Genomic DNA, 26,708 nt, shown 5'->3' with positions numbered 1-26,708 from the left:
AGGACTACCTCACAATGTCCAATATCTCTTGAAGTATATAAGTAATTGTTTAATTCTTAACCCTTCCAAATCGCTGGTAGTGGGGCACCCAGGTGCACTCAGACCCCTAATTTGCGGGGTCTTCCTTGAAGCTGTGTTGACTCCTTCCATTACCTAGGACTCATCTTAGACTGCCAACTTTGGCTCCTCAGGTTTCACCTGTTATCTGTTCGTATTTTGAATGTCTTCACTTTATTTGTGTTCTCAGTTCCTTTATAGATGAGGATGCTTATTCTATACTTCTAGCTCTTGTTATTTCTAAGCTTGATTATTGTGCTGTTCTTCTCAAAAAAATTGCCATACATGTTCTTTCAGGAGTGTGCCGATTCAACTATATTTCTCTTTTATTTAAAGTTGCATTGGCTTCCTATCACCTACCGTGCTCAATTTAAAATTTTAACGTTGATTCAGAAAGTACTTTACTCACAGATCCCATCTTATTTATCATCCGTAATCATTCCTTACAATCTTGTCAGTTCCCTGCATTCTTCTTCACTTTGTCAGTTAACAACTCTTATTGTAGACCATACTAGACTTCAAACCATGCGCCACTCTGTTTTTTTTCCCCCTCAGTCCTACCGTGTGGAACGCATTACCTATCTCCCTTCATGTGGATCAATGTTACCAACAGTTTGAAACTGCATTAAAAACTCATTTATTTTCTATTGCCTTCACCACTGATGCTTGAGAGGAGTGTTGGACAGTATGCCGGGCAGTTAAGTGCTCCTTATCTCTTTTTTTAAATTATTTTACCTATCTTACCCACTTTTTTTCTGTTATTTTAAGTTGGTGTTCCTTTCCAGAGCCGGTGGTGGGAGGCGGGGATAGTGCTGGGCAGACTTATACGGTCTGTACCCTGAAAGGACAGGTACAAATCAAGGTAAGGTATACACAAAAAGTAGCACACATGAGTTGTCTTGTTGGGCAGACTGGATGGACCGTGCAGGTCTTTTTCTGCCGTCATCTACTATGTTACTATGTTACCTGCAGAAAATGGCATGAATGCATCGTTTTTCTTGAAGCCACCATTCTCATCCAGGAAGTGTCCAGGGTTGAAGCTGTCTGGGTCGCTAAACTGTGTTGGATCCCGTAACACTGAATGGAGCAGGGTAATTACCCGTGTACCCTAAAGAGAGAAGGAGGTGGTTTTGTGAATGAAAACTAGAATAATTTTTATTCCAGGAAAGTGCTTATGGTTACAGTTCTCAAGAGTTCTGTATGCTTTTAATATACATTCATTTCTTAATAAAAGTTGGGGCTTTTATTCTTCCAATATATTTTTCAGTTTGATATTTGATGTGCATTCATCCAGGCACCTGAGTTGAAAAGTGATTATCAGCTTTGATAGCTTTATTAATTTATTATACCATCCCTCGTATATCAAGAATCAGAGCGATTTATACAGCTGCTTCAAATATAGAACAACATTAAAAATGAAAATAAAATAAAATAACAGATAAGATCAAACAGTTTTTGAATCAATCTAAAATAAACAAAATCAGCAGAAGAAATCCAGGCCTGAGCCAGTTCCCCAGCATCAATCACATGTCTCAGAAAGCTGAGTTAAAAAAGTAGGTCTGAACAACCTTCTTAAAATTTCTCCAACTTCAATTCAGTGCCCAAATAATGATCGTATAACAGAGTGTAAATGAGGAACAGAATGAAAGAACTGTAATCCTCCTCTCAAGCACTGCTCTGGGCAAGGAGGTAAATTTCTGACTGTGTGAGATCCTACACACTACTACTACTTAACATTTCTAGAGCGCTACTAGGGTTACGCAGCGCTGTACAGTTTAACAAAAAGGACAATCCCTGCTCAAAAGAGCTTACAATCTAATGGGCGAAATGTCAAGTTGGAGCAGTCTAGATTTTCTGAATAGAGGTGGGCCAATATATTGCTTCAGCAACTAGAGAGCTTGGAGGTGGAACCAAGATTGGTTTCTTTGGACCCTCCAACCAAAAAGGTGTTCCACTGCTTTTGGTACTACTCCAGGGAGTTCTGAGGAGGGGAGGGCTGCTGGTCAGGACCCTAATTGGCTGTTAGTGGAAAGTGGGTAAGCACTTACACATGTGTGCTGTTCTGGGCCTTTTTCTGCTATCTGTTTGGGTCATGGTGACATACTGAGGTTTCTTGTGATGCTCTTCAGGGAACTATTCTTTGGACACTATTGTCTTTCTCAGGGGTATACATGAGGAGAGGCCTCTGCCACAGCTCCCACAATCCTGCTTTTTTATCATGACTATTAAAGATTGTGTAGGTCTACGTCTATTGTGCTTCCAGTGTTTGAGAGGAGAGGAGAGGCTGAGAAGATAGAAAATAAAAAAAGTTATACTGCTCCCAATAGGTTGGAGGATATTTATTTATTACTAGTAAAAAAGGCCCGTTTCTGACACAAATGAAACGGGCGCTAGCAAGGTTTTCCTCGGCTCCCCTACAGCCACCCGTGTCCAGCGACCCTCCTCTCCCCCTGCAGCCACCCATGTCCAGCGACCCTCCTCTCCCCCTGCGCCCACTGCAGCCACCCATGTCTAGCGACCCTCCTCTCTCCCTGCGCCCACTGCAGCCACCTATGTCCAGTGAACCTCCTCTCTCCCCTGCCCCCCCTCTTGCCACCCATGCCCAGCAACCCTTCTCTCTCCCCTGCCTCCCCTCTTGCCACCCATGTCCAGCGACCCCCTGCCCCCCTGCAGCCACCCATGTCCAGTGACCCTCCTCTCTCCCCTGCCCCTCCTCCAGCCACCCATGTCCTGCGACCCTCCTCTGGACATGGATCAGCTGTGAGGCATGTTTTTCCTCCCCGGGTTCTGAAGTTGATATCATAATGGCTACGGTGATGTCAGCCTGATCTACGGAGCCTAGCAGACCACCTCGGAATGAGCCACGGTCCCAGGCAGCAAGTAAGAACGTTGGAGGTGAGAATTATTATATAGGAAATGTATTTCTGTTTCCACACTTAGTTAGGGCCAATTCTATTTCTGGGTACCTCAAATTAGACACCTAGATGCACCCAAAAATGGAGAATTCTGCTGTGCAGTGAGGGGTGCAAAGAATACGCATAAGATTAGGGGACTGAGGAAATGACCAACAGAGTCAGAGTATACTGTATGTTTGGGGGGATGAAGCCAGAATTTGGAAGGTTTCTCACTGGCTAGAGAAAATGGGTCACATCTAAGGGATGACCTGTGAAAAATAGAGATTACAGATCCCACCAAGAAGAAAATTTAATACAATACAAATATATTAACCCCCTCATTCTAACAGGGCACTTAAATTTAAGTTCCAATTGCACACTTAGATTGTAGAATACTAGCACATATGCATGATTGTACACTTATGTATTGTGGGGAAGAACAGCAAAGATATCCCTGGAAGACCCCTAAGCTTAGCAATAGAAACAAGAAAAGGGGAGGGAGAGTAAACATCAGCCTAAGGAGAGCCCTCCAAGTAGAAGAGAGAAAGTTGAGACAGGAAGGGGAGGATCTTGAGCCTATGGACTGTGAAGAAAATCCTTCTATACCAGACAAAAGCTCAGTAGAGATGAAAGTGGAGGATAGAAACGGCCAGGGGACGGAAGGAGCGGAAGACCTCAATCCAGTGGTGTGCTGGAGCCGGCTTACACCGGCTTGCAAAAGCCAGTTGTTAGATTTTGAAAATCTGCGAGTCAGTTGTTGCGTCAGATCAGCTGGGGCAGGAGCGATCCTCCATCCTACGCTCCTGCCCATACAGTCTCCATTCTCCGACCATACTGAAAGTGACGCTGTAAGTTTCAGTGGCAGTCTCGTGAGATTGCTGCGGGAACTCGCAGCAATCTCGCGAGATTGCCATGGAATTCACGGCAGCCATTTTCTGTACGGAGTGTGTAGAGACTGCATGGGCAGGACTGTAGAAGGATCGGGGGAAAAGCTGTGTGGATGGGAAGGTGAGAAGGGGACAAGCTACATGGAAGGGAAGGCAAGAAGGGGACAAGCTGTGTGGAAGGGAAGGCGAGAAGGGGACAAGCAGCATGGATGGGAGGGCAAGAAGGGGACAAGCTGCATAGAAGGGAAGGCGAGAAGGGGACAAGCTGCATGGATGGAAAGGCGAGAAGGGGACAATCTGCGTGGAAGGGAAGGCGAGAAGGGGACAAGCTGCATGGATGGAAAGATGAGAAGGGGACAAGCAGCGTAGATGGGAGGGCAAGAAGGGGACAAGCAGCATGGATGGGAGGGAGAAAAGAGGACGAGCTGCGTAGATGGGAGGGAGAGAAGAGGATGAGCTGCGTGTGGATGAGAGGGAGAGAAAAGGACAAGCAGTGTGGATGGGAGGGCAAGAAGGGGTCAAGCTGAGTGGATGAGAGAGAGAGAAGGGAACAAGCAGCATGGATGAATGGGATAGAAGGGGACAAGCTGTGTGTGGATGAGAGGGAGAGGACAAGCTGCATGGATGGGAGGGTGAGAAGAGGACAAGCTGCACATAGATGAGAAGGAGAGAAGGGGACAATTGTATGTGGATGAGAGAGAAAGAAGGAGGACAAGCTGCTCGTGGATGAGAGGGGGAGAAAGGAGAGGAGAGGGAGACATACATGGAGGGAAGGGAAAAGGGAGAAATGCAGCACATAGAAGGGGATGGAGAGGAAAGGGGGACATGCTGCTTATGGATGGGAGGGAAAGGAAAGAGGGATATGCTGCTCATGATGGTTTGCTTTTTTGGAAATATATCTTTTCTAATTTTGTGTTTAGTGGAGTATGGAAGAAAATGTATTTCTGCTACTTTTACCAGTATTTTCATTGCGTATAGAATTTGGCTTTCTTGGGGGGGGGGGGGGGGGGGGGGGGGTCTGCATGTTTTCTATGGCCTTCTATTTTGTATCAGTTGAGGGTCTGTCCATGTTCTGCTGGTGAGACTGAGGTGAAGGATTCTGCTGGTATGTAGTGTCTGTGTAGGAATCTGTAAAGGTTCTGCTTGTTCCAGTTTTCCAGTAGTGGGTATATGGTATATAGGATGAGAAATAGTCTTGACAGTAAATCATATGTCACGTTTAATGTCAACAAATTTATTGTGAAAAGAATTCCTGGATGAATAGCAAACATAGGTTGACTACAGATATGAGTGCGGCAAAAATCAATCAAAGCATTTTGCGAAAATCAATTGGCCATTTGAGAATTTACAGTAAAGAATATTGTATGTTTTAATAGCATTTGTAAATTGCTTGCTGCCTGCGCATATCATTGTACCAATAGAATGTATAATACAGTTATGCAGATATCTACGGGTGATTGGTTGGTATGTATGTATGTATTTATTTATTTAGAGAGAGAGAGAGAGAGAGAGAGAGAGAGAGAGAGAGAGAGAGAGAGAGACTGTTGTTAAACATTTACCAGCACACCACTGCCTCAACCCCATTGAACTTATGGAGTTGTGTGAGCATTATCTTGCCATTTTGATTTTTTATGTAACGAAAACCCAGCTGGAAGATTTTAGTTGAAAGGGTCAACTGCAGCTTACACTGGGAGGGAGAAGGGCTGCACTGCCTTGGTAAGAACCCGAAAAGCCGAGGATGTATTTTTGTTGAACCCTGTGCCTTTAATGCTTGGCGGTTTTCTATCTCCAACCACTGATACTGCTCTCAGAATTACGGAGGCTCTGTTCCCTGGAGAAACAATTCTGAACATCTGACTGTGAGTAAATTATCTATATTTATTAAATAAAGGACATTTCAGAAAATATAGACTTCAGGTGTGAGCTGGTGTGCCAAGGTTTTACTTCAAGATGTTGAGACTTTACAGTTATCAAGTCTTAAGAGGCTTGACACCTTTATCTTTCAAATACTAAATGGCACAGCTCCAGACTATATGGTACCATTAATAAATTTACCTCACTGCTGCTTTTGGCTCCTAGCCATTACTCATTTGCTTCTCCCTTGTTCCTTCTCACCCAGTACTTCCCTCCCCTTATTGTCTTGTCTGTCTGTATTATCTTTAGATTGTAATCTCTATTGAGCAGGGACTGTCTCTCTATGTGAGGTGTTCAGCACTGTGTGTGTCTGGTAGCGCTATACAAATGCTAATAATAATAATAAATACTAAATATGAGGCAAGAAACTATCTCAGCCTACACCTCCCAAATTGCAAAAAAAGTGATCTACAAAACTGTCCACTCTGCAGACTTCACTTACCTGGGAACCAAATGGTGGAACTCCTTACCGCCCAAAATAAGAAATATACAGGATTAGACTAGATTCTGCAAAATCCTCAAATCGTTCCTATTCAAACAAACCCTCAAAAAGAACAACCATATCTCAAAACAATTAATTATTACAATTGGTTATTACTCTGATTACCATTAACTTTCTCTCTGCTTCATTTACAATTTCTCATTCATAATAGATTTTCTAAATGTTAAACATCCATAGTTATCCCATTATGTTTATGATACTGTATTGTAAAATTGGATTCCTACAACAAATTACTTTCTTATGCATTATTCTTTGTTATGTTTCCTATACTGTTTATTGTAAGCTATATTGAACTCAAACTTATTTATGTGGGATATGAATGTCACAAATAAATAAACAAGAGCGATACGAAAAAGGACATTGAATTTTTGTTTCTCCATTGAAGGACTTATAGGGAAGTGAAAAGGAGAAAGGGAGAAGGGGTTAAGGGTGAAAGGGGACACCCTAGTGGTGTAATGACTGAACTGAGTACTGCATAAATAAATAGCTGCTGAAGATAAAGCAGTATTCTGTGGAATTTTGTTTTCCTTTTGCCTTTTCGGTTTTGAACGAACTGTGTCACTGTGGGGAAGTTTTGACAACTAAGGTGGTGACCTCCTCAAGGGAGCGGGCGCAAGAGCTGGGAAAGAGTAACCAGAGTGTTAGACTGAGACTGTCAAAGCTATTATTGCAGATACCAGTAACAGTATGTAAGTACTAGCAGAGCATTCAGCACTATTCTATAGTAAGGGTACAACGCACTTAGCATGAAAATGTAAAGGGCATTCAGAGAAGAGGATCATACGTGGGGCATGGGCGGGACCAATATTTAAACATGGTGTACTTTTTATGCTAATGTGCTGCATTTGGGCACATATGCTTATGCCTAATATTGACATGGCCTAAGTGGAAATACCTTAAGCTAGTATTCTATAACAAAATCTTGGTACCTAGATATCATTATAGAATTAGTAGTCAGCACATTGCTTTATAAGCAGGAGTGAACTCCACTCATTCCTGCCCTGTGCCACAGAGCTCACGAGACTGCCACTGGAGATCCTTCCAGCCAATTTGTGATTGGAACCAGCACAAACTTCCTCCTGCCCATGCTGGTTTCAATCTCAAAATGGCTGCCTGGACCTCCCAGGCAGGAAATTGGGCTAGCCATTGTGGCACAGAGGAGGAATGAGTGGGGTTCGTTCATGCCCACCAGAGTTTGTTAAGGTAGGCCTGGGGAAGGCCTTCTGGTGTTCAGGTGGGATGGGGGGGTGGAGAGGGATTATGGGGGGGGGGGGGTGCAAATTTTATTTTCGGTTACAGTTTGTACTGAAATTGAGTGGCTGATCTCAGTTATAGATTTGGTTTTGGTAGAAACCGAAGATCCTGGGCTCTGGATAGAGGTGCTGCCCAGATAGGGCCCAGTACTGAATATCTGGGTCTAATTTAGCCAGTGGCACCCAGCATTTATAGAAACACTGCCTGCTGAATATTGTGCAGATTATTTTTTTGAATTTCTGGGCAAAACGCTGAGCACTGCCAGCTGAATATCGACCCTATAAACTCCAATTTAGATTAGATTACACTATGCCATGGAGGCTACTCCTAATGTCAAGGCTTTAACAAAAGGTTCTGCTCGCTGGCTACACTTCACCATCTCTAATATATCTTCCCCTGGGAGAGACCCAGAACCTAGAAAGGATCAACAATCAAAATAAGAATTACCATTAACAATAATTCCATTTATACAAAATTGCCCCACGTAGAAAATTATTCAAGGTCACATAGAAACATTGGTAAAGCTGGGATTGGAAATGAGATACAGAAAAACAGCAACTCATTAAGATCATGCACAGAAACTCGGTGACACAACTGAGATTAGCAGGGTAGGAAAGTTCAATTGATTTGCACAAAGACACAGGGAGCCAATGGAAGATCTGGCCGGTCTATCCAACAACTCATGGAATAGTTACATCCCCCCTCACTTTCTTCATCCTTTCAGATATGACAGTGCACACCAGGTGTCCGTGGAGAATTGGTATAGCCTCAGGGAAGGGAATTGACATTGCCACAGGAAAAGGGGTGGCCCCAGGGGGCCTGAGTCCCTTTACCTTGGGACCGAGGCCCAGTCTAAATTATAGTACTATCTGTTGTTATTGCTGGTGAGAATCCAAAAACCCTGCCACCTGAAGAAATTCTCCTACAGTGGCCAGAAACACACTATTGATGGCAGCTTGTGACTCTTACCATGGGCAGCTGCAGCTGTGCCAGCACACCCCCCCCCCCCCCAGCACAAGCTTGGTTTACATACATGTGTGAAAACCAAGCATGCATGGGGGGAGGGGTCGTGGTGTGGCAGCAGCCCATGGAAATTGCCACCAATTTGTGAGTGCTGCAGAGTTTTGGCCACCTGTTGGAGGACCTCTTAAGTTGCCAGGACATGGGGATCCCTGCCAGTTCAGGTATTAAGAATTTGTGTTGTGGATCATGGAGGAGGGAGCACAGACAGCAAGGTGGGTGCGGAGATAGGTTGGGGCAAAATTTTGTCCCTACACTTTGAGGTCAGGTTCCCCCAAAACTGAATGTCTGGCTATATCACTGGCTAGAAACGCAAGGAGAAATTACCTTGGAAATCATATATCCTCGGAAATGTACATCTCGTGTGACTTGATGGGGTAGACTCAATGGACTAATGTCACTGAACCGTTGAATTTCATGAATTACAGCATTGGTGTACGGCATCTTTTTCCGGTCTTCTAGGCATGGACTATGCTGTCGGCCCACCACATGGTCTATTTCTTCATGCAATCTTTCTGTAAGGAAAAGCAAAGAAACTTCAAACAAAACTAGACAGAAAAACAAGGTCTCTCTCAGTTTCAACAAGATTTCCACTAGCTATACTAATCCTTTTTAGTTTTGTTTGTTTGTTTGCTTTTTTTCTGGTAGAACAAAAGATCTGTTTTTCTAAATACCTTTCTAGATATGCCCCCCCAAATAGTTAGTTAGTTTTCCAGCTTGTAAATGACCCTCAGATAAACTAACCACCATATTCCTTAGGATGGAGAAGAAAGCAGTATTACAGAACTTGAGACTGGTATTCTGCCCCCTCTGTTCACAGTAGATACTGCATCTTTGTTGTTAACAGTGTCCCTTACTGGATGGCAATCCATGACAGTCACAGAATCTGAATTTCAAAGAGATCCAGATGTATGCACATCTGGTAGGCCAGTCAGCCAAAATAATTGTACCTTGAATTTCTGGGTATTTTAAGAGAATCAAGAATCCATATCTCAAGGTGGTGCCTGTGGTTTCAGTTGCCGCAGAGAACAAGACAAGGACTGTTTTAATCAAGTTTGTCATGTGAAAATGTGAAGACGAATTTCCTTCTCCTTAAAAAGAATAAGATAATGGATAAAACAAACCAGAGATGGAAATGAGATTAGAACAAGAATAAGTAATATTTTAGACTTTAACAGCAATCATCAGGCTTATTTTCTAAAGGGATCACCGGCGATCTTCTGACACAAATCGGGAGATCACCTGCGATCTCCTGATCCCGGCTAAATCGGTATTATCGAAAGCTGATTTTGGCCGGCTTCAACTGCTGTTTTGTCGCGGCGCCAGTCAAACTTCAAGGGGGTGTGTTGGTACGGTAGTGAAGGCGGGACGAGGGGCGTGGGTACGAGATGGCCAGCTTCGCCTTATAATGGAAGAAAAGAGGCCGGCTCGAACAAGCATTTCACCGGCTGGACTTGGTCCATTTATTTTTAGGACCAAGTTTGGAAAAAGTGGCCTAACTGACCAGATGACCACCGGAGGGAAGCGGGGATCACCTCCCCTTACTCCACCAGTGGTCACCAACCCCCTCCCACCCAAAAAAAAAAACCTAAAACTTTTTTTGCCAGCCTGTATGCCAGCCTGAAATGTCATACCCAGCTCCTTGACAGCAGTATACAGGTCCCTGGAGCAGTTTTTTGTGGGTGCAGTGCACTTCAGGCAGGTGGACCCAGGCTCATCCCCCCTACCTGTTCCACTTGTGGTGGTTGATGTAGAGCCCTCCCAAAAAACCCCAAAACCCACTGTACCCACATGTAGGTGCCCCCCTTCACCCCTTAGGGCTATGGTAATGGTGTAGAGTTGTGGCGAGTGGGTTTTGGGGGAGGGATTTGGGGAGCTCAGCACCCAAGGTAAGGGTGCTATGCACCTGGAAGCTATTTTTGTTGTTGTTGTTTTAAATTTTTTTAAGTGTCCCCTAGGGTGCCCGGTTGGTGTCCTGGCATGTGAGGGGGGCCAGTGCACTACAAATGCTGGCTCCTCCCACAGCCAAATGCCTTGCATTTCACCGGGTTTGAGATGGCCGGGCCCGGTTTCCATTATGGCTGAAAAACGAAGCTGGCCATCTCATATAAACCCGGCGATCCTTCTCTAGACCCGGTGAGCGATTTGGCCGGCGCCAAGCGTATTTCAAAAATATGCTTGGCTCCGCCCGCTTACGGCGCTGTTCGATTATGCCCCTCCATATCAATTTTAGAATAACCTTTGAGTTCTTAAATGCATTAGGAGGTAGACACAACAGTCAAATTAAAATCTGTGCCTGAAAATAAGGAGTATTTCTATAGCTGGGTGTCTCTCTTAGGCGACCTGATGTCACGTGGTGGAACCTATTCTAGAATATTAGCATATCCTGGTATCAGGGTGCCTAAAATCTAGGTTGTCTGTTATAAAAAGTAGACCGATACACATATATAAAAACAAAGAAATAATTTATTCAAACCAAGATAAAAGCAGTACCCGACGTGGCCACGTTTCGCCCTCAGGCTGCGTCAGGGGTAAAACTAAAAATCAGGGGTGATCAACATACCCCTTCAAAAAAAGCTGTGCTTGTTAACAGACACTGTTGCACTTTGATCCAGAGCAGTGTCTGTTAACAAACACAGCTTTTTTTTGAAGGGGTATGTTGATCACCCATGATTTTTAGTTTTACCCCTGACGCAGCCTGAGGGCGAAACGTGGCCACGTCGGGTACTGCTTTTATCTTGGTTTGAATAAATTATTTCTTTGTTTTTCAGTCTACTTTTTATAACAGACTTTTATGTAGCAAGTAGACTGTTGCCTTTTTTGGTTTTCTTTTCAAAATCTAGGTTGGCCATGTGTACACTAGTCATAGACCTGGTGTGATTGTGGGCATAAAAATGTGATGGGGGTGCACATAACTTACAGTTTTCTGTAAGTTGCAGACATAAGTGGCAGCCCCCACCATTATCTACCCCTATGTACACCCTCCTTGCGGTTAGGCAATATGCCACTTAGGGGGTCCCTTAGAAATAGCATTTGGGCTGGTTATTGACTTTTCCTTTCCAGAACAAGACCGAACAAAATTATTTGAGGTTGTGAAAAAAACTAAAGACATATTTTTTTGATCGGTCGGTGATGTGTTGAAATTGTCTGCATTTTACTTTATATTTTCTTATTGTTGCAATTTTCAACTGAATGTCTTTCTTGTTACTGTAAACTGCTATGAACCCTACTTAGGGAAATAGTGGTTAAAAAGTGTCACATTGGCATTTACATATAACTGTACTCATATAACTGTCAGCAGTATTTAACAATACTATTCACTGGCAGTTCAGTTCACCTTGCTTCTCAGGTTTACAAAGGAGAGAACCCACTAGAATCAAGCACCTGCTGTATTTTGATGAGGAAACTGTCAATGAAGTCCCGGGGACTGTTGAGGTCCAGTGTCTCCTGGTTCTGTTTCGCTTTCTTCGCAATATACTCTTCAACGATTGCGAAGCAGCGACGAATCCTATTGTGAGGTCCAGGAAGGTGCTTCATGATGTTTGTAAAGGTATCAAAGAGCTATAAAGGGTAAAACAAGAAACATTAAATTGTAGAATTTCTACCACAGAGAGGCAACCTCTTACCTTCCATCAGACATTTTACTGCTGTGTTTGAGTGACTCATTCACTCCTTGAGCTGATTTACAAACAGATTTTTCCAGTTCATTATGGAGTAAATTTTCAGAGACTGAGTCAGGAACTACATTAAAAAAAATGAAACTTACATGGAGATTATGACTGAACCCACCTAAATTTATTTATTTATTTATTGCATTTGTATCCCACCTTTTCCCACCTATTTGCAGGCTCAAAGTGACTTACAGAGTGTGGTTATGACATAATCATTTCGTGTTGACAGGTACATTTCTTATAGTTTGAATGTTGTTAAGAGAAGATAAGCATATACGTTTCTTGATGCCGAGTACAATTATTGCTGTTTAAAGATTGGGTAATTGAGGATAGACAGGGAAGAGTTATGTCAGTTAGAGGTAAGGTGTGGTCATTGTGTGAGTTGTTGAAGTGGTTTGTAGGCTATGTATTTTCCTTGTATGCCTTTTGGAAGAGATGAGTTTTCAGTGATTTGCGGAAGTTAGTTACATCGTCAATAGCTTTCAGGTCTGTAGGAAGATCATTCCACAGCTGCGTGCTCAAGTAGGAAAAGGTGGTGGCGTGTGTCAGTTTGTATTTCAGTCCTTTGCAACTGGGGAAGTGCAGGTTGAGATATTTGCGGGAGGATCTTACCACGTTTCTGGGAGGCAGGTCCACAAGGTTTAGCATGTAAATTGGGGCATCTGCGTGTATAATTTTGTGTACTATCGTGCAAATCTTGAACTCGACACGTTCTTTGAGTGGGAGCCAATGGAGTTTCTTTCTTAGTGGTTTAGCACTTTCATATTTATTTTTTCCAAATATTACTTTTACGACATTGCAAAACTTCTTTATGGGGAAGAAAAGAATCAGGTCACTATTCAAAAGGACTAATAGGTTTTACAGTAGACATTAAGGGCCAGATATTCAAAACTATTTGAACAGCCAGGAACAGCTCCTGGCCAGTTAAATACTATTTTAGTGCCTAACTGCGGATATTCATCAGGAAGTAACCGGTTATCTCCTGATGAATATCCGTGGTTAACGGATATTCTCTATGCTGACGACACCCAGCTTTATCTCTCCACACCAGACATCACTGCGGAAACCCCGGCCAAAGTATCGGCCTGCTTATCCGACATTGCTGCCTGGATGTCCAACCGCCACCAGAAACTGAACATGGCCAAGACAGAGCTTATTGTCTTTCCACCCCAACCCACTTCTCCTCTCCCTCCACTTTCTATCTCAGTCGATGGCACCCTCATCCTCCCCGTCTCATCTGCCCGCAACCTCGGAGTCATCTTCGACTCCTCCCTCTCCTTCTCTGCCCATATCCAGCAGACAGCCAAGACCTGTCACTTTTTTCTGTATAACATCAGCAAAATTCGCCCTTTCCTCCCTGAGCACACTACCCGAACTCTCGTCCACTCTCTCATTACCTCTCGCCTTGACTACTGCAACCTACTCCTCACTGGCCTCCCACTTAACCATCTATCCCCCCTTCAATCCGTTCAGAACTCTGCTGCACGTCTTATCTTCCGCTGGACCGATACGCTCATATCACCCCTCTCCTCAAGTCACTTCACTGGCTTCCGATCAGGTACCGCATCCAGTTCAAGCGTCTCCTACTAACCTACAAATGCACTCAATCTGCAGCCCCTCATTACCTCTCTACCCTTATCTCCCCTTACGCTCCTACCCGAAAACTCCGCTCACAGGACAAATCTCTCCTCTCTGCACCCTTCTCCACCACCACCAATTCCAGGCTCCGCCCTTTCTGCCTCGCCTCTCCCTATGCTTGGAATAAACTTTCTGAGCCCATACGCCAAGCCCCCTCCCTACCCATATTCAAATCCTTGCTCAAAGCCCACCTCTTCAATGTCGCCTTCGGTACCTAACCATTATACCCTATTCAGGAAATCTAGACTGCCCCAATTTGATTGTCTGCACATTTTGTCCATTAGATTGTAAGCTCCTTTGAGCAGGGATTGTCCTTCTTTGTTAAACTGTACAGCGCTTGTGTAACCCTAGTAGCGCTTTAGAAATGTTAAGTAGTAGTAGTAGTTAGCTACTTACAGACTAAATCGCGTGTCATAGCCATTTAGGCACAGATATTTATTGCCAAACTGTGTAAATAGCAGGCCTATCTTTAACCACTGGTTATGTTGCTGTGGTCAAAAATGATATCTGATATTCAATGCTGGTCGCCAGAAACGGCCTGGCATTGAATATCTGGGTTTAACACAGCAGCAGACATCAAAAGCACTGACCACTGCCTAGGGCCAGCGAAACCCAGTAAGCACGGTAAGCATGGCGGGGGGGGGGGGGCGCCGACCTCTGGAGGGGGCCACAAGCCATGCTTACTGCTGCCGGGTAACAGTTACATTTCCAGCCCCAGCAGCAGGCAGCTCTCCAACAGCCCTCCTTTCGTTCTTGATGCCCTGCGTTTAAATCTTTTATTTTACTTCAAGTCGCAGCAGCGGCGGCAGTGAAAGCAGCAGGCTCGCCTCCAGCCTTCCCTTCCCTCTCAGTGTCCCCCCTTCCTCTGATGTAATTTCCTGTTTCAGCAAGGGTGGGGCACTGGGAGGGAAGGGAAGGCTGGAGGCGAGCCTGCTGCTTTCACTGCTGCCGCTGCTGCGACTTGAGGTAAAATAAAAGCCTTAAACGCAGGGTGGCAGGAACGAAAAGGGGGATGTTGCGGAAAATAAGGCGGGCAGGTGGGGCTGGTGTTCGAACTGGAACTTGGGGGCTGAAAGGGGGGCAGGTGGGGTCTGAGGCGAGTCACTGGACTTGGATGGGAGGGGAGGAGAGGAGAGGAGGCAAAGGAGAAACGCTGGACATGGGGATGAGAGGGGAGGGCAGAGGAGAATCACTGGACATGGATGGGAGAGGAGGGCAGGGGAGAGAGGAGAAATCACTGAACATGCAGGGGAGAGAGGAGAATTGCTGGACATGAAGGGATGGAAGGGGGCAGGGGAGAGAGGAGAAATTTTGGACATGGATGGAGGAGAGGGAGACAGAGGGAGGAGATGGATGGATGGGAGGGGAGAGAGGAGAAAAGCTGGACATAGATGGAGGGGAGGGAAGACAGAGGAGGAGATGCACATGGAAGGAGGGGAGAGAGGAAAAATGCTAGACATGGATAAGGAGAGGGAAGAGAGAGGAAGGAGATGCATACTGACATGAGATGAGGGAAAGGGAAGAGAGGGGAAAAACTGCACATAGATGGAGAAAATAGGCAAAAGCTGGATCCACTCTATACCTCCTCCAGTCAAGCCCGCGGAGGATCCAGCTTTTACTTATGGATGTAGGGCAAGAAATGAAAAAGAAAGGAGGAGAGTAAAGAAATAAATGGAAAGGAAGCCATGGAAATGGAGTTAAGAGAACAGATATAGAGCAGCAGAATCAGAGACTGGGACCAACATGATCAGAAAAACCAAGTCAACAAAGGTAGAAAAAAATCATTTTATTTTCATTTTAGTGCTTAAAATATGTCCAATTTGAGAATTTACATCTGCTGTCTTATTTTGCAATGTATAGCAATGTGTTTCTTTCTGTTTTTCTGGTATTGTGCTATATGCAGAGTCTAGCTTCTTAGGATTTCAGGTTAATTTTTGAAGAGGGGCTATCTTTGTTCTGCATGTGTAACTGCAAGGCCAAGTTTCTGAATAGGGATTTGTTTGTTAGGTTCTGAGATTTTGATAACATATTGTTTCAGATTTGTTCTTCTAATTCCTGGTTTCTTTGCTAATTTGGTTTGGGTCATTTGGATATACTGGAGCTGTAACAACTTACAGAAATTATTTATAATGAAAAAAACACAAGTTATTTTTCTTTTCCTATACTGGTATAATATTTTCAGTGATGCCTGTTTATATGTGCCATGGCCGGTAAAAGGGGAGACCCCACTCCTGGATAGGTAGGGGGCGCCGACATAGGCTGCAGGAGAGCACCAGAAAATCTTGCACTGGTCCTGCCACCGCTGGCTGAATATTTGGGGGTAAATATATGTCTCCTATCCGTGCATTCTAAGTGGTAGGATTGGGTGATTTGAGGGTAAGGAGTGGGGGTAGATGGGTGTAGTGTGAGGTGGGGAAGGTAAGCCGATGGAGGATGAAATACTTAGGGTAGTTAGGGTTAGGGTTAGTTTCACTGAATGTAATTTGTATGCTGCAGAAGGTGGAATTGTTTCTCTGATAGAAATTCATTTGAACTTTTTCTGGGGGGCTTATTTCTCTGGAGCCTCCAGTATGATCTGGCCTAATTTTGACCACTGCCACAATTTTTTCTCATTCTGTTACATTTTTGCAGAGTGAACTTGCCCCAACGTGAGACAGGCAGATACACACTAATGCATTATCACATGCTATTTTACCACAAATCCAATTTTATTCAAATGGGACCTAGTTAGTAACATAAGGGCCCTTTTACAAAATGTCGGTAGGCCCAACGTGGGCTTACCAAACGCTAAAACAGAACTATGGCTGGCTCAACGTGGCTGCTGGGCGGTAGTTCTGCCTCCAGAGTGCACCATTTCCAGGGGAAAACAAAATCCCTTGAAATGGTTAGTGCCATGGTAACCCGGTGGCAATCAGGCATTGCCGCGTGGTGCACGGTTTCCGCTGGATTACTGTGGGAGCCCTCACTGCCACCTCAATGGGTGGCAGTAAGGGCTCCTCAGCTCATGGCCATGCGGTAAGAGTTCTCTTACTGCTTGGCCATTTTTTTAGGGCTTTTTACCCACTCCGGTAAAAGGGCACTGGCGCAAGGGAAAATGGCCCCCACCGCTACCGCAGGGCCCTTTTTCCCGCAGCTTGGTAAAAAGGACCCCATAGTAAATAATGACAGATAAATACCATCTAATCATTGAATACTTTTATTTATTTATTTGTTTGTTTGTTTATTTATAATTTACAATATATAACAAAGATACTTAATCTTTGAAGAAATAACACTCATCAAATAAGGTAATTTTTAAAGAAAAGTTTCACTAAGTGCTAATTATTAGTTCACATTAAGGGGATCCAAGATGTTCTAAAAAAAAAAGTCCAAAGGGAGTTGGTATCTCAAGAAATAGTTCAGTGTCCACAATATATAGGCTTACTCATTTACTTTAATCCCTCTAATGGCTTTGGTCTTGCCCTTTATCCTTCCTGGTCTTAAGGAAATCACTCAATTGTTTAACATCATAAAAAAACATATTTCTTATCTTTAAGTATTACTAAGCATTTACATGGGAACCGTAATTGAAAACGAGCCTGTAAAGAGAGTACTTCTTGTTTCATCACTGCATACTTTTTAAAGAATTTTCACGTGTATCGCAGCCAACATTAACTTGTCTTAATAAAATTTTTAAATGTATCTTGCGGTGTCTTGGATCCCGCTATGGAGCATATTTCGCTTTACGAACATGTACATTGGGTGCCTCGAGATAGCGCAAAGAAAAAACATGATCCATATTGGGACCCAAGACACCGCAAGATAAGTATGAAAATTTTATTAAGATTTGTTAACGTTGGGTGTGGTACACAAGAACATGCTTTAAAAAGTGCGCAGTGATTAGAGTCAAGAAAAGGCAAGATGTCCTTTGTGGCCTGTAATGGTTCCTTTTTTTTTTTTTTTTTTTTTTATGGATGAGCAGACAAAAAAAATTATCTAAGAGTGTTTCAGTGTTATTTTGCATGTCATTACTGAAGCAGTTATATGCTCTGTAGGACTTTTTTGATCTCTCTATAGGACTCTTCTTCCAGAGCTAATTGAGTAATTTTCCTCAATTGTTTATTTGGACACATAAATACCAGCATTGTTCATCCAGTCAGCCTAGAAAGGCAGCCTGGGTTGGACTTGCATATTCTTGCAGGTTACCCTGCCTCTCTCCTCCCCTCTCTTTTGTCTTTTAGAGGAAGATGCACTAAAGTCATCGGTAATTCCCGTTCTCTACCGATTCCATAGCGAATCGGTAGGGAACGGGAATTCACTAAGGAAAGGAAATGCAAATGAGCTACTCGTTGTAGCTCCGTTGCATTCACCATTTCCTCGGTAGCCAGTCGGAGAATCGGGACGTCCCATTCGGTTATGCTCCTCTTCTTGGGTCTCTTCAGCCAATCAAAGCGCATCTAGCTTGCTGGTGTCAGCTACACGCACTCTGATTGGCTGAAGAGACCTGGAAGAGGAGCATAATGGGAAGGGACGTCCCGAACTCCGGATTGACTCGAGTCGCAGGTCCCCGATTCCCTAATCCCTTCTCCTCGCTGCTACAGAAGGTGAGCAGCACAGGGGAGACAAAACTAAAAAAAAAAAAAAAAACGGCGAAAAGACGTCCCTCACAAGCGCAGGCAGAGTACGTCCATAAAGGACGCCCCTCACGTGCGCTCGCTGCTTTTTTTTCTTCCTTTTTTAATTTTTTTGGGGCTCTTTTCCTTTCCGATTCCCTCACAGGAGCCCTAACGAGAGGTGCAGACCTCACGTTAGGGTTTCCACAGTAAGAGAATCGGAAAAACGGTAGTGCATCTCATTATAATAGCCTTTGGATAATTTGCATTCCATTTTCGTTGCCTGTTACCGTGACAGGAAAAATGCCCTTGGTGCATGCCCCGGTAAACTACTTGCGTTTTAAACTGCCTGGAACCAGTTTAAAACGCAAGTTGTGGGCTCGTTAGGTTTTGTGCATCTGGCTCTAAGTGTTGTAAGTGAGCCTGGTGCAGTTCAACCCCTTTCTTTGTCTTTTTAATTTTATTCTTTAAGTTGTGAAAGTTATATAAGATTTATTGTGCCTGGAAAAGTTCAGTACTGTCATTCTTTCTTCATGATATATAGGAATCCTTTGGGTTTATCCCACACCTTTTTGAATTCCGTCACTATTTCAGGCTTCTACAAGGTGTTAAATTTGGCCCTGTTTATCCTGATAGACAACAGCTTCAGTACAGTCACAAGTTTACCTAACAAATAAGGGAGACTCCCAGACTAGTGCGTTTTTTCTAGCAAAAAAGGTGCCGGTACTCAGGCCACCCCTTCAGGGTTGGGGTGCTCACTGAGGAACTCATCCAACAATAGCCAGGCCCCCTGCAACCAGTCACAGAATCTGTGACAAGGCAGAATTGGTGTGTAGAGCCTCAGCTCTTTCATTAAAACTTGGGGTCCATGGGTCAATTTTAGCAGACAATGGAAAAGGTGCCGGTACTCAGTACCCCCAAGTACCCCCTCAAGAAAAGCCCTGGAGAGTCCAATCCTTCATCCAAATTCACATTTAATATAATTGATAAATGAATAAAATCAAATGAAACACTGATAAATAGAATTAAGCTGCATTAGGATCAGTGGCATAGGAACGGCGGGGCGGTGGGGGCAGTGGGGGCGGTCCGCCCCGGGTGCACGCTGCTGGAGGGTGCAGAGAGCAGCCGCGCGCCTGTTGGCTCCACTGGTTCCCTGCTCCCTCTGCCCCGGAACAGGTTACTTCCTGTTCCGGGGCAGAGGGAGCAGGGAGCCAGTGGAGCCGACAGGCGCGCGGCTGCTCTCTGCACCCTCCAGCAGCCAAGAATGCACCCCGGGGGGGGGGGGGTTGTCATTGCACCGAGAGGGGGGGGCTTGATGCGCCAGGGAGGGGGGTGTCATTGCGCTGGGGGGAGTCATGCTGCACCCTGGGGGGATGGATGCCGCTGCACCCGGGAGGGGGGGGGGGGAGTGCGCAGTGGCGATTCGTCCCGGGTGGCAGCCGACCTAGGATCGTCACTGATTAGGATTCTGTCCATACAGAAAGAGTCTATGCCAGTAACTTAATTCTCTCCCAGAGAGGAGAAGTACTCATAAACCAGCATCAGCACATTCCGCAGGTGAAAACTGCTATGGCTTTCTATGTTTGAAAGGGAAATGGGACTTGATATACCGCCTTTCTGAGGTTTTTTGCAACTACATTCAAAGCGGTTTACATATATTCAGGTACTTATTTTTTGTACCAGGGGCAATGGTGGGTTAAGTGACTTGCCCAGAGTCACAAAGAGCTGCAGTGGGAATTGAACTCAGTTCCCCAGGATCAAAGTCCGCTGCACTAACCACTAGGCTACTCCTCCACTCATTCCACCAATAAGAGCCAACCTCATCAGTGATATCACAATGGCTTGATTGCCCGATACTTGGCTCACTTCTGATATTGTGATGTCATAAGGGACAGGGGGAAAGGGAAATGGGACTTGATATACTGCCTTTCTGAGGTTTTTTGCAACTACATTCAAAGCGGTTTACATATATTCAGGTACTTATTTTTTTGTACCAGGGGCAATGGAGGGTTAAGTGACTTGCCGAGAGACACAAGGAGCTGCAGTGGGAATCAAACTCAGTTCCCCAGGATCAAACTCCACTGCACTAACCAAAGGTATACTAAGCAGCTGTATGCTCCCTCAGTGTAGAGTGTTCAGGATCTTTACACACTGGATTAATTCTTAAGGGACAGAAGTTGCCATGTCCTTCCACTATTTCTCTTCAGAGATCACTCAGAGGGGAGGGGGGGAAATCTGCTCCTCCCAGCAAGTCCAGAGGCAGGCAGCAACAACTAGCATCAAGCACTGAAAGCAGAACAGGTGCGAACAAAGGTTAATCACCGATGACCACCGAAATACAAGGTCCTAGTCCATTTTACACAAATCAAATGTACAGAACATAAAATCCATTACATATATACAGCAAAGGCAGTCCCATGCGATGGGGCCAGCACAGTCACTTTTTCAATCCCACAACTTCCTGCAGAAAAGCATTCCAACCATGGGAAAATATTTCCTAAAATTGCTTTTCATTTTCCCTCCTTGCAACTTGACTTTTCTGTCCTTTAGCAACATTTCCATTACCTTTCCCACCACCAAAGTAATATCACTGGTCTGCGAGTTCTCATCTCTTCTCTGTTACCACCTTTCAAAGAGGGACCACATCAGCTTTTCTCCAACCCTGTGGTATTTCTACGGTCTTCAAGGATTTATTAAAAACATCCAAACCCGCCCAAACCTCTTTAAGCTTCCTTAATATTCTGAGAAATATTTCTTCCAGTCCCATGGCTATGTTCACTTTCAGTTTTGCAAGTTGTTCATAAACGCTTTTTTTCTCTAAATGGTGTGGTATCTATGCCATCCATCTTTGTCAATCCTCCAGAGATCTTCACTAGCTTTTTCTTCCATGAATTTCAACCAAAAGTAATTGTTGATGTTGAGCTATACTATTTTCCCCTAATTTCTATCTACACATTCACCCTCAGTATCTTAGAATCTCAAAATGCCACCTCCGGTCTTCCTCTTTTGCCAATATACCTGAAAAACATCTTGTCATCTCACTTTACGTCGTTTGCCATCTTTTCTTCTACCTGTGCTTTTTGCTATCCTGATTTCTTTTGTGATCTCTCTCAGCTTTATGTCGTATTTTTTTTGTGTTCCTCTTTTTATTAAATTCTGTATTTTGCAAACACTATCCGCCCAATACTTAAAGTGATTTAAGCAGGTAGGAGAGAGCCCTGTCTGCTTAAATCTTGCTCAACGAGCTGGGCACCGATATTCAGTGGTCCTTAACTGGGCAATACTGCTGAATTTCAGGTCTGAATGACCATGGCTGGAGGCAGAGTTGGGGAGGAGCTGGGAGCTATGGAGTGCTGGCATGGCCGGCCCAAGGCAAGATGCCACCTGAGGCGGAGCTAACATTCCGTCCCCCCCCCCCCCCCCCCCCCCCCCCCCACCGAGCCGAGATTCCAACCCCCGGGTGGTATTTACCTCATCATGTTTCAAATCCGGCAGCAGCAGCGATTCCCATATATTGCCCTGCCGCCGGCACTCGCCTCTTCCCTTTACTACGGCTGCCTGAGTCTGATGAAACAGGAAGTCACATCAGAGAGGCAAACGCAATAAAGGGAAGAGGCAGGTGCCAGCAGAGCAGCGCATGGGAATTGCTGCTGCTGCTGCTGGCTTTGGAACGTTACCGTGACAAGGTAAAACACAGTAAAGGGGGAGATGCTGCTCCCCAAATACTGCTCCTGAAACATGCCGCCTCAGGTGGCCTAATGGTCGGGTAACCCTGGAGTGCTGGGAATTTTCAGTCCTTAGTCGCTTAGCTATGTGGATGCCAGCAGTGACTTCATGCTCCTCTCTCCTCTCACTGAGCCCCCCCCCCCCCCCAACAACAAGACTGGCTCACTTCCTGAACCCTGCTACCATTACAAATGCCTTCCCCTGATACTGCCACCTCCCAATTCCAATCTCCCCTCTAATACCAGCCAGTGGCGTAGCCAGACCTGACATTTTGGGTGGGCCCAGAGCTAATATGGGTGGGCATTGTGTATATAGGTATATAGGTAAGTAGCAGAAGCATAATAAAGTGGCCCTTTTACTAAAGCTTAGTCACCCCCACCTTCACAATCTACATCAGCTATTCTCAACTATAATGTTCATGTAGGCAAAACACTGAACGCTGCAGTCTGTGGCACAACAAAAAAAAAAGAGCCCAAATATCATTTATGTTGTTAAAAATAAGACATAAGGGAAATATAAAGTCCTCTTGACAGAATTTACTTTTATTTCAACATCAATTAATTTACCCCATGCTGGGACAGACCAAGGGTCCATCGAGCCCAGCACCCTGTCACCGACAGCGGCCTAAAGAACAAGCAATTTGTCCCGCCCATCCTAGAAATACTGTATTCCCTCATCCATTCAATAACATTCTATGGCTTTTTCCTCCAGGAAGCCGTCCAACCCTTTTTTGAAGTCCGCTAACTTAACTGCCTTAACAACCTTTTCCGGCAGCAAATTCCAGAGTCTAACTACACGTTGAGTGAAGAAACATTTCCTCCAATTCGTTTTAAATTTACCACACTGCAGCTTCATCACATGCCCCCTTGTCCTAGTATTTTTGGAAAGCGTAAACAGACGCTCCACATCGACCCGTTCCATTCCACTCATTATCTTATAGACCTCTATCATATCTCCCCTCAGCCGCCTTTTCTCCAAGCTGAAGTGCCCCAGCCTCTTCAGCCTATCCTGATAGGGAAGCCGTCCCATCCCCTGTATCATCTTTGTCGCCCTTCTCTGCACCTTTTCCAATTCCACTATGTCTTTTTTGAGGTGCGGCAACCAGAATTGAATACAATACTCGAGGTGCGGTCGCACCATGGAGCGATACAACGGCAGAATAATATCCTTATTTTTGTTTTCCATCCCTTTCCTAATGATACCCAATATTCTATTTGTTTTCCTAGCCACAGCAGCACATTGAGCAGAAGTTTTCAACGTATCATCAACGACGACACCTACAGTATATCCCTTTCTCAGTCCGTGACTCCCAATGCTGAACCTTGCATGACGTAGTTATAGTTTGAGTTCCTCTTTCTCACATGCATCACTTTGCACTTGTTCACATTAAATGTCATCTGCCATTTAGACACCCAGTCTCCCAAGAGACTTCTCAGAGCCTATGTTGCAAGCCTTAACACTAATTCCAACAACAAAGGCACAGACCTCATCAATTACAGAATAAAGGACCAAATTAGAAATTGTCCTGTAACCTGGCATCAGCCCTTCCCTTCTCACCCATCTATCCCCGTAGCCTGGTATCAGCTTTACCCATACCTATCCCCCCCAATCCATCTCCATAGCCTGGCATCTGCGCTTCCTTTCCTTTCCTACCCAACCCCATAGCCCAGCATCAGACCTTCCCTTCTCTATCTATCATCCCTGTAGCCCTCCCCTCCCCTACCCCACCATCCATCCCATAGCTCGGCATCAGCCCTACCTTAACCCCCTCCAACCCTGTAGCCTAACGTCAGCCCTGTCCTACCCCCTATCCATCGCCCCATTGTCTGGCATCTCCTCCCTACTCACCCTGAACAACATCAGCATTAAATATACTGTTTTTTAAAAATATATGCTGAGCACTGCAGAGCCCACCTCAACCCAGAAACCCACCTACATTAAATTTAAAAATTTTAACAAAAAAATGTTTTAACTTGGGCACTGCAGAGTTTTCCCACCAACATTAATTAAATTTTATTAGTGTGCAGGTTAAAATTTCTAAAAGATTGTATATTTGTCATGGTGGTTCCATGGTGGGTTTTTGGGTGGAGGGTGGGCTGTTCACTGCCTAGCGAAAAAAGGTATATTTAGTGCCCTAGGCAGTGAAGAGCCCACCCTACCCAGAAGCCCACCGGCACCACCAGCTAGCAGCATTACACTAACTTTACATTTTAAGTAAAAATTATTTTATTTTTTATTTTTGTATCTGGGCAGCTGGGCTTTGGTAAAGGTGCAGCCTCAGAGAACCCAGCATATTGTTCTCCCCTCCATGTGGGCTGTTGTTGTGGTGCCACGGAGGAGTTCTGAGGCCTGGGGGGGGAGGCTCAAGGCTGATCATTCCAGCTGCAGCGGGAACTGCGGGACACTGATGGCAGACAGCAAATTTCACCATGCAGCACTGCAGTGCCGTCGGCTGCACAGTGGGGGGGGGGGGGGGGGGGAGAGTAAGAGTATGGCAAAAAGTAGGAGCAGAGATCATACCGGAACTCTGCAACAGTAGCGGTACCGGCAATGAGCAACAGTAGCGGCACCGGCGTCCAGCTGCAGCGCTATTGCCTACAACTTCCGGGTCAATTCAGGACCCATTCGACCCGCCCGGCGCCCGCACTAAAAAACCAAAACGAAACAAAAAAAAATGTAGGGACAATCGCGGCAGGACTGGAGAGCTGCCAGATGCCTGAGCTGAGATTGGATGGGCCTGGGCCCACCCAGGCCCACCCGTAGCTACGCCCCTGATACCAGCCCTCCTCCCCATCTGTCAATAGGACCCCACCCCCAGACCAACCTTCACCTCCCTGGTGGTTGAGTGGGTCTTTGAAAAAGGGGTGAACCCTGCACGCTCTTGCCCCATAGTGGCTACAGTTTTAGAATGGCTGGTACCGGTGCCAGAAATGGTATTCGAAGCTGACGAGCCGTAGAAACGGAATGAAATCTCTATAAACCTAGAGGATGTAATGGGGCAATTTGACAAATTGAAGAGTAGCAAATCTCCTGGAACGGATAGTATTCATCCCAGAGTACTGATAAAATTGAAAAATAAACTTGCGGAACTATTGTTACTAATATGTAAATTATCTTTAAAATCAAGTGTGGTACCGGAAGATTGGAGGGTAGCCCATGTAACGCCGATATTTAAAATAGGTTCCAGAGGGGATCCAGGAAATTATAGGCTGGTGAGCTTGACGTCAGAACCAGGCAAAATGGTAGAGACTATTATAAAGAACAAAATTATACAGCATATTCAAAAGCATGGATTAATGAGACAAAGCCAACATGGATTTAGTGAAGGAAAATCTTGGCTCACCAATCTATTACATTTCTTTGAAGGGGTGAACAAACATGTGGCAAAAGGCGAGCCAGTTGATATTGTGTATCTGGATTTTCAAAAGGCATTTGACAAAGTAGCTCATGAAAGACCCCAGAGGGAATTAGAGAGTCATGGGATAGGAGGTAGTGTCTTATTGTGGATTAAAAACTGGTTAGAGGATAGAAAACAGAGAGTAGGGTTAAATGGTCAGTATTCTCAATGGAGAAGGGAAGATAGTTGGGTTCCTCAGGGGTCTGTGCTGGGACCACTACTTTTTAACATATTTATAAATAATTTAGAGATGGGAGTAACTACTGAGTTAATTAAATTTGCTGACGACACAAAGTTATTCAACGTTAAATTGCGAGAGGTTTGTGAAAAATTACAAGAGGACCTTACGAGAATGAAAGACTGGGCATCTAAATGGCAGAAGACATTTAATGTGAGCAAGTGCAAAGTGATGCATGTGGGAAAGAGGAACCCGAACTACAGCTATGTAATGCAAGGTTCCATGATAGGAGTCACCGATCAAGAAAGGGATCTCGGCGTTGTTGTTGATGATAGGTTGAAATGTTTTGCTCAGTGTGCTGTGGCGGCTAAGAAAGCAAATAGAATGTTAGGTATTATTAGAAAAGGAATAGAAAACAAAAGTGAGGACGTTATAATGCCTTTGTATCACTCCATAGTGCAACCGCATCTCAAAAAAGATATAGTGAAATTAGAAAAGGTACAGAGAAGGACGACGAAAATGATAAAGGGGATGGGACGACTTCCCTATGAGGAAAGGCTGAAGCGTCTAGGGCTCTTCAGCTTGGAGAAAAGATGGCTGAGGGGAGGTATGATAGAGGTCTATAAAATAATGAGTGGAGTGGAGTGGAACGGGTAGACATGAATCGTTTGTTTACTCATTCCAAAAATACTAGGACTAGGGGGGATGCGATAAAGCTACAAAACAGTAAATTTAATACAAATCGGAGAAAATGTTTCTTCATTCAAAGTGTAATTAAACTCTGGAATTCGTTGCCAGAGAATGTGGTAAAGGCGGTTAGCTTAGTGGGGTTTAAAAAGGGTCTGGACTGCTACCTAAAGGAAAAGTCCATAGACCATTATTAAATTGACTTGGGAAAATCCACTGCTTATTTCTGGGTTAAGTATCATAAAATATATTGAGCTTTCCTGGGATCTTGCCAGGTATTTGTGACCTGGA

General features: G+C 44.6%; 1 protein-coding gene across 1 annotated transcript in view; it reads right to left on the bottom strand.

Annotated features, from left to right (window-relative positions):
- LOC115479932 (cytochrome P450 2A4-like) overlaps window positions 1-26,708 on the bottom strand; it is a 67,648-nt gene that overhangs the window by 7,488 nt on the left and 33,452 nt on the right. The window contains exons 6-10 of the mRNA XM_030218264.1: window positions 11,913-12,089; window position 11,754; window positions 9,479-9,619; window positions 8,856-9,043; window positions 1,024-1,165 (exon numbers count right to left, since the gene is read on the bottom strand). Of these exons, the coding sequence (XP_030074124.1) occupies window positions 1,024-1,165; window positions 8,856-9,043; window positions 9,479-9,619; window position 11,754; window positions 11,913-12,089 (649 nt within the window). The remainder of the gene's footprint in view (window positions 1-1,023; window positions 1,166-8,855; window positions 9,044-9,478; window positions 9,620-11,753; window positions 11,755-11,912; window positions 12,090-26,708) is intronic.

Source organism: Microcaecilia unicolor, chromosome 11 (assembly GCF_901765095.1).
Source record: "Microcaecilia unicolor chromosome 11, aMicUni1.1, whole genome shotgun sequence".
Classification (NCBI taxonomy): domain Eukaryota; kingdom Metazoa; phylum Chordata; class Amphibia; order Gymnophiona; family Siphonopidae; genus Microcaecilia; species Microcaecilia unicolor.
The sequence above is the reverse complement of the archived record's forward strand: the minus strand, read 5'-3'. Positions and strand labels throughout refer to the sequence as shown.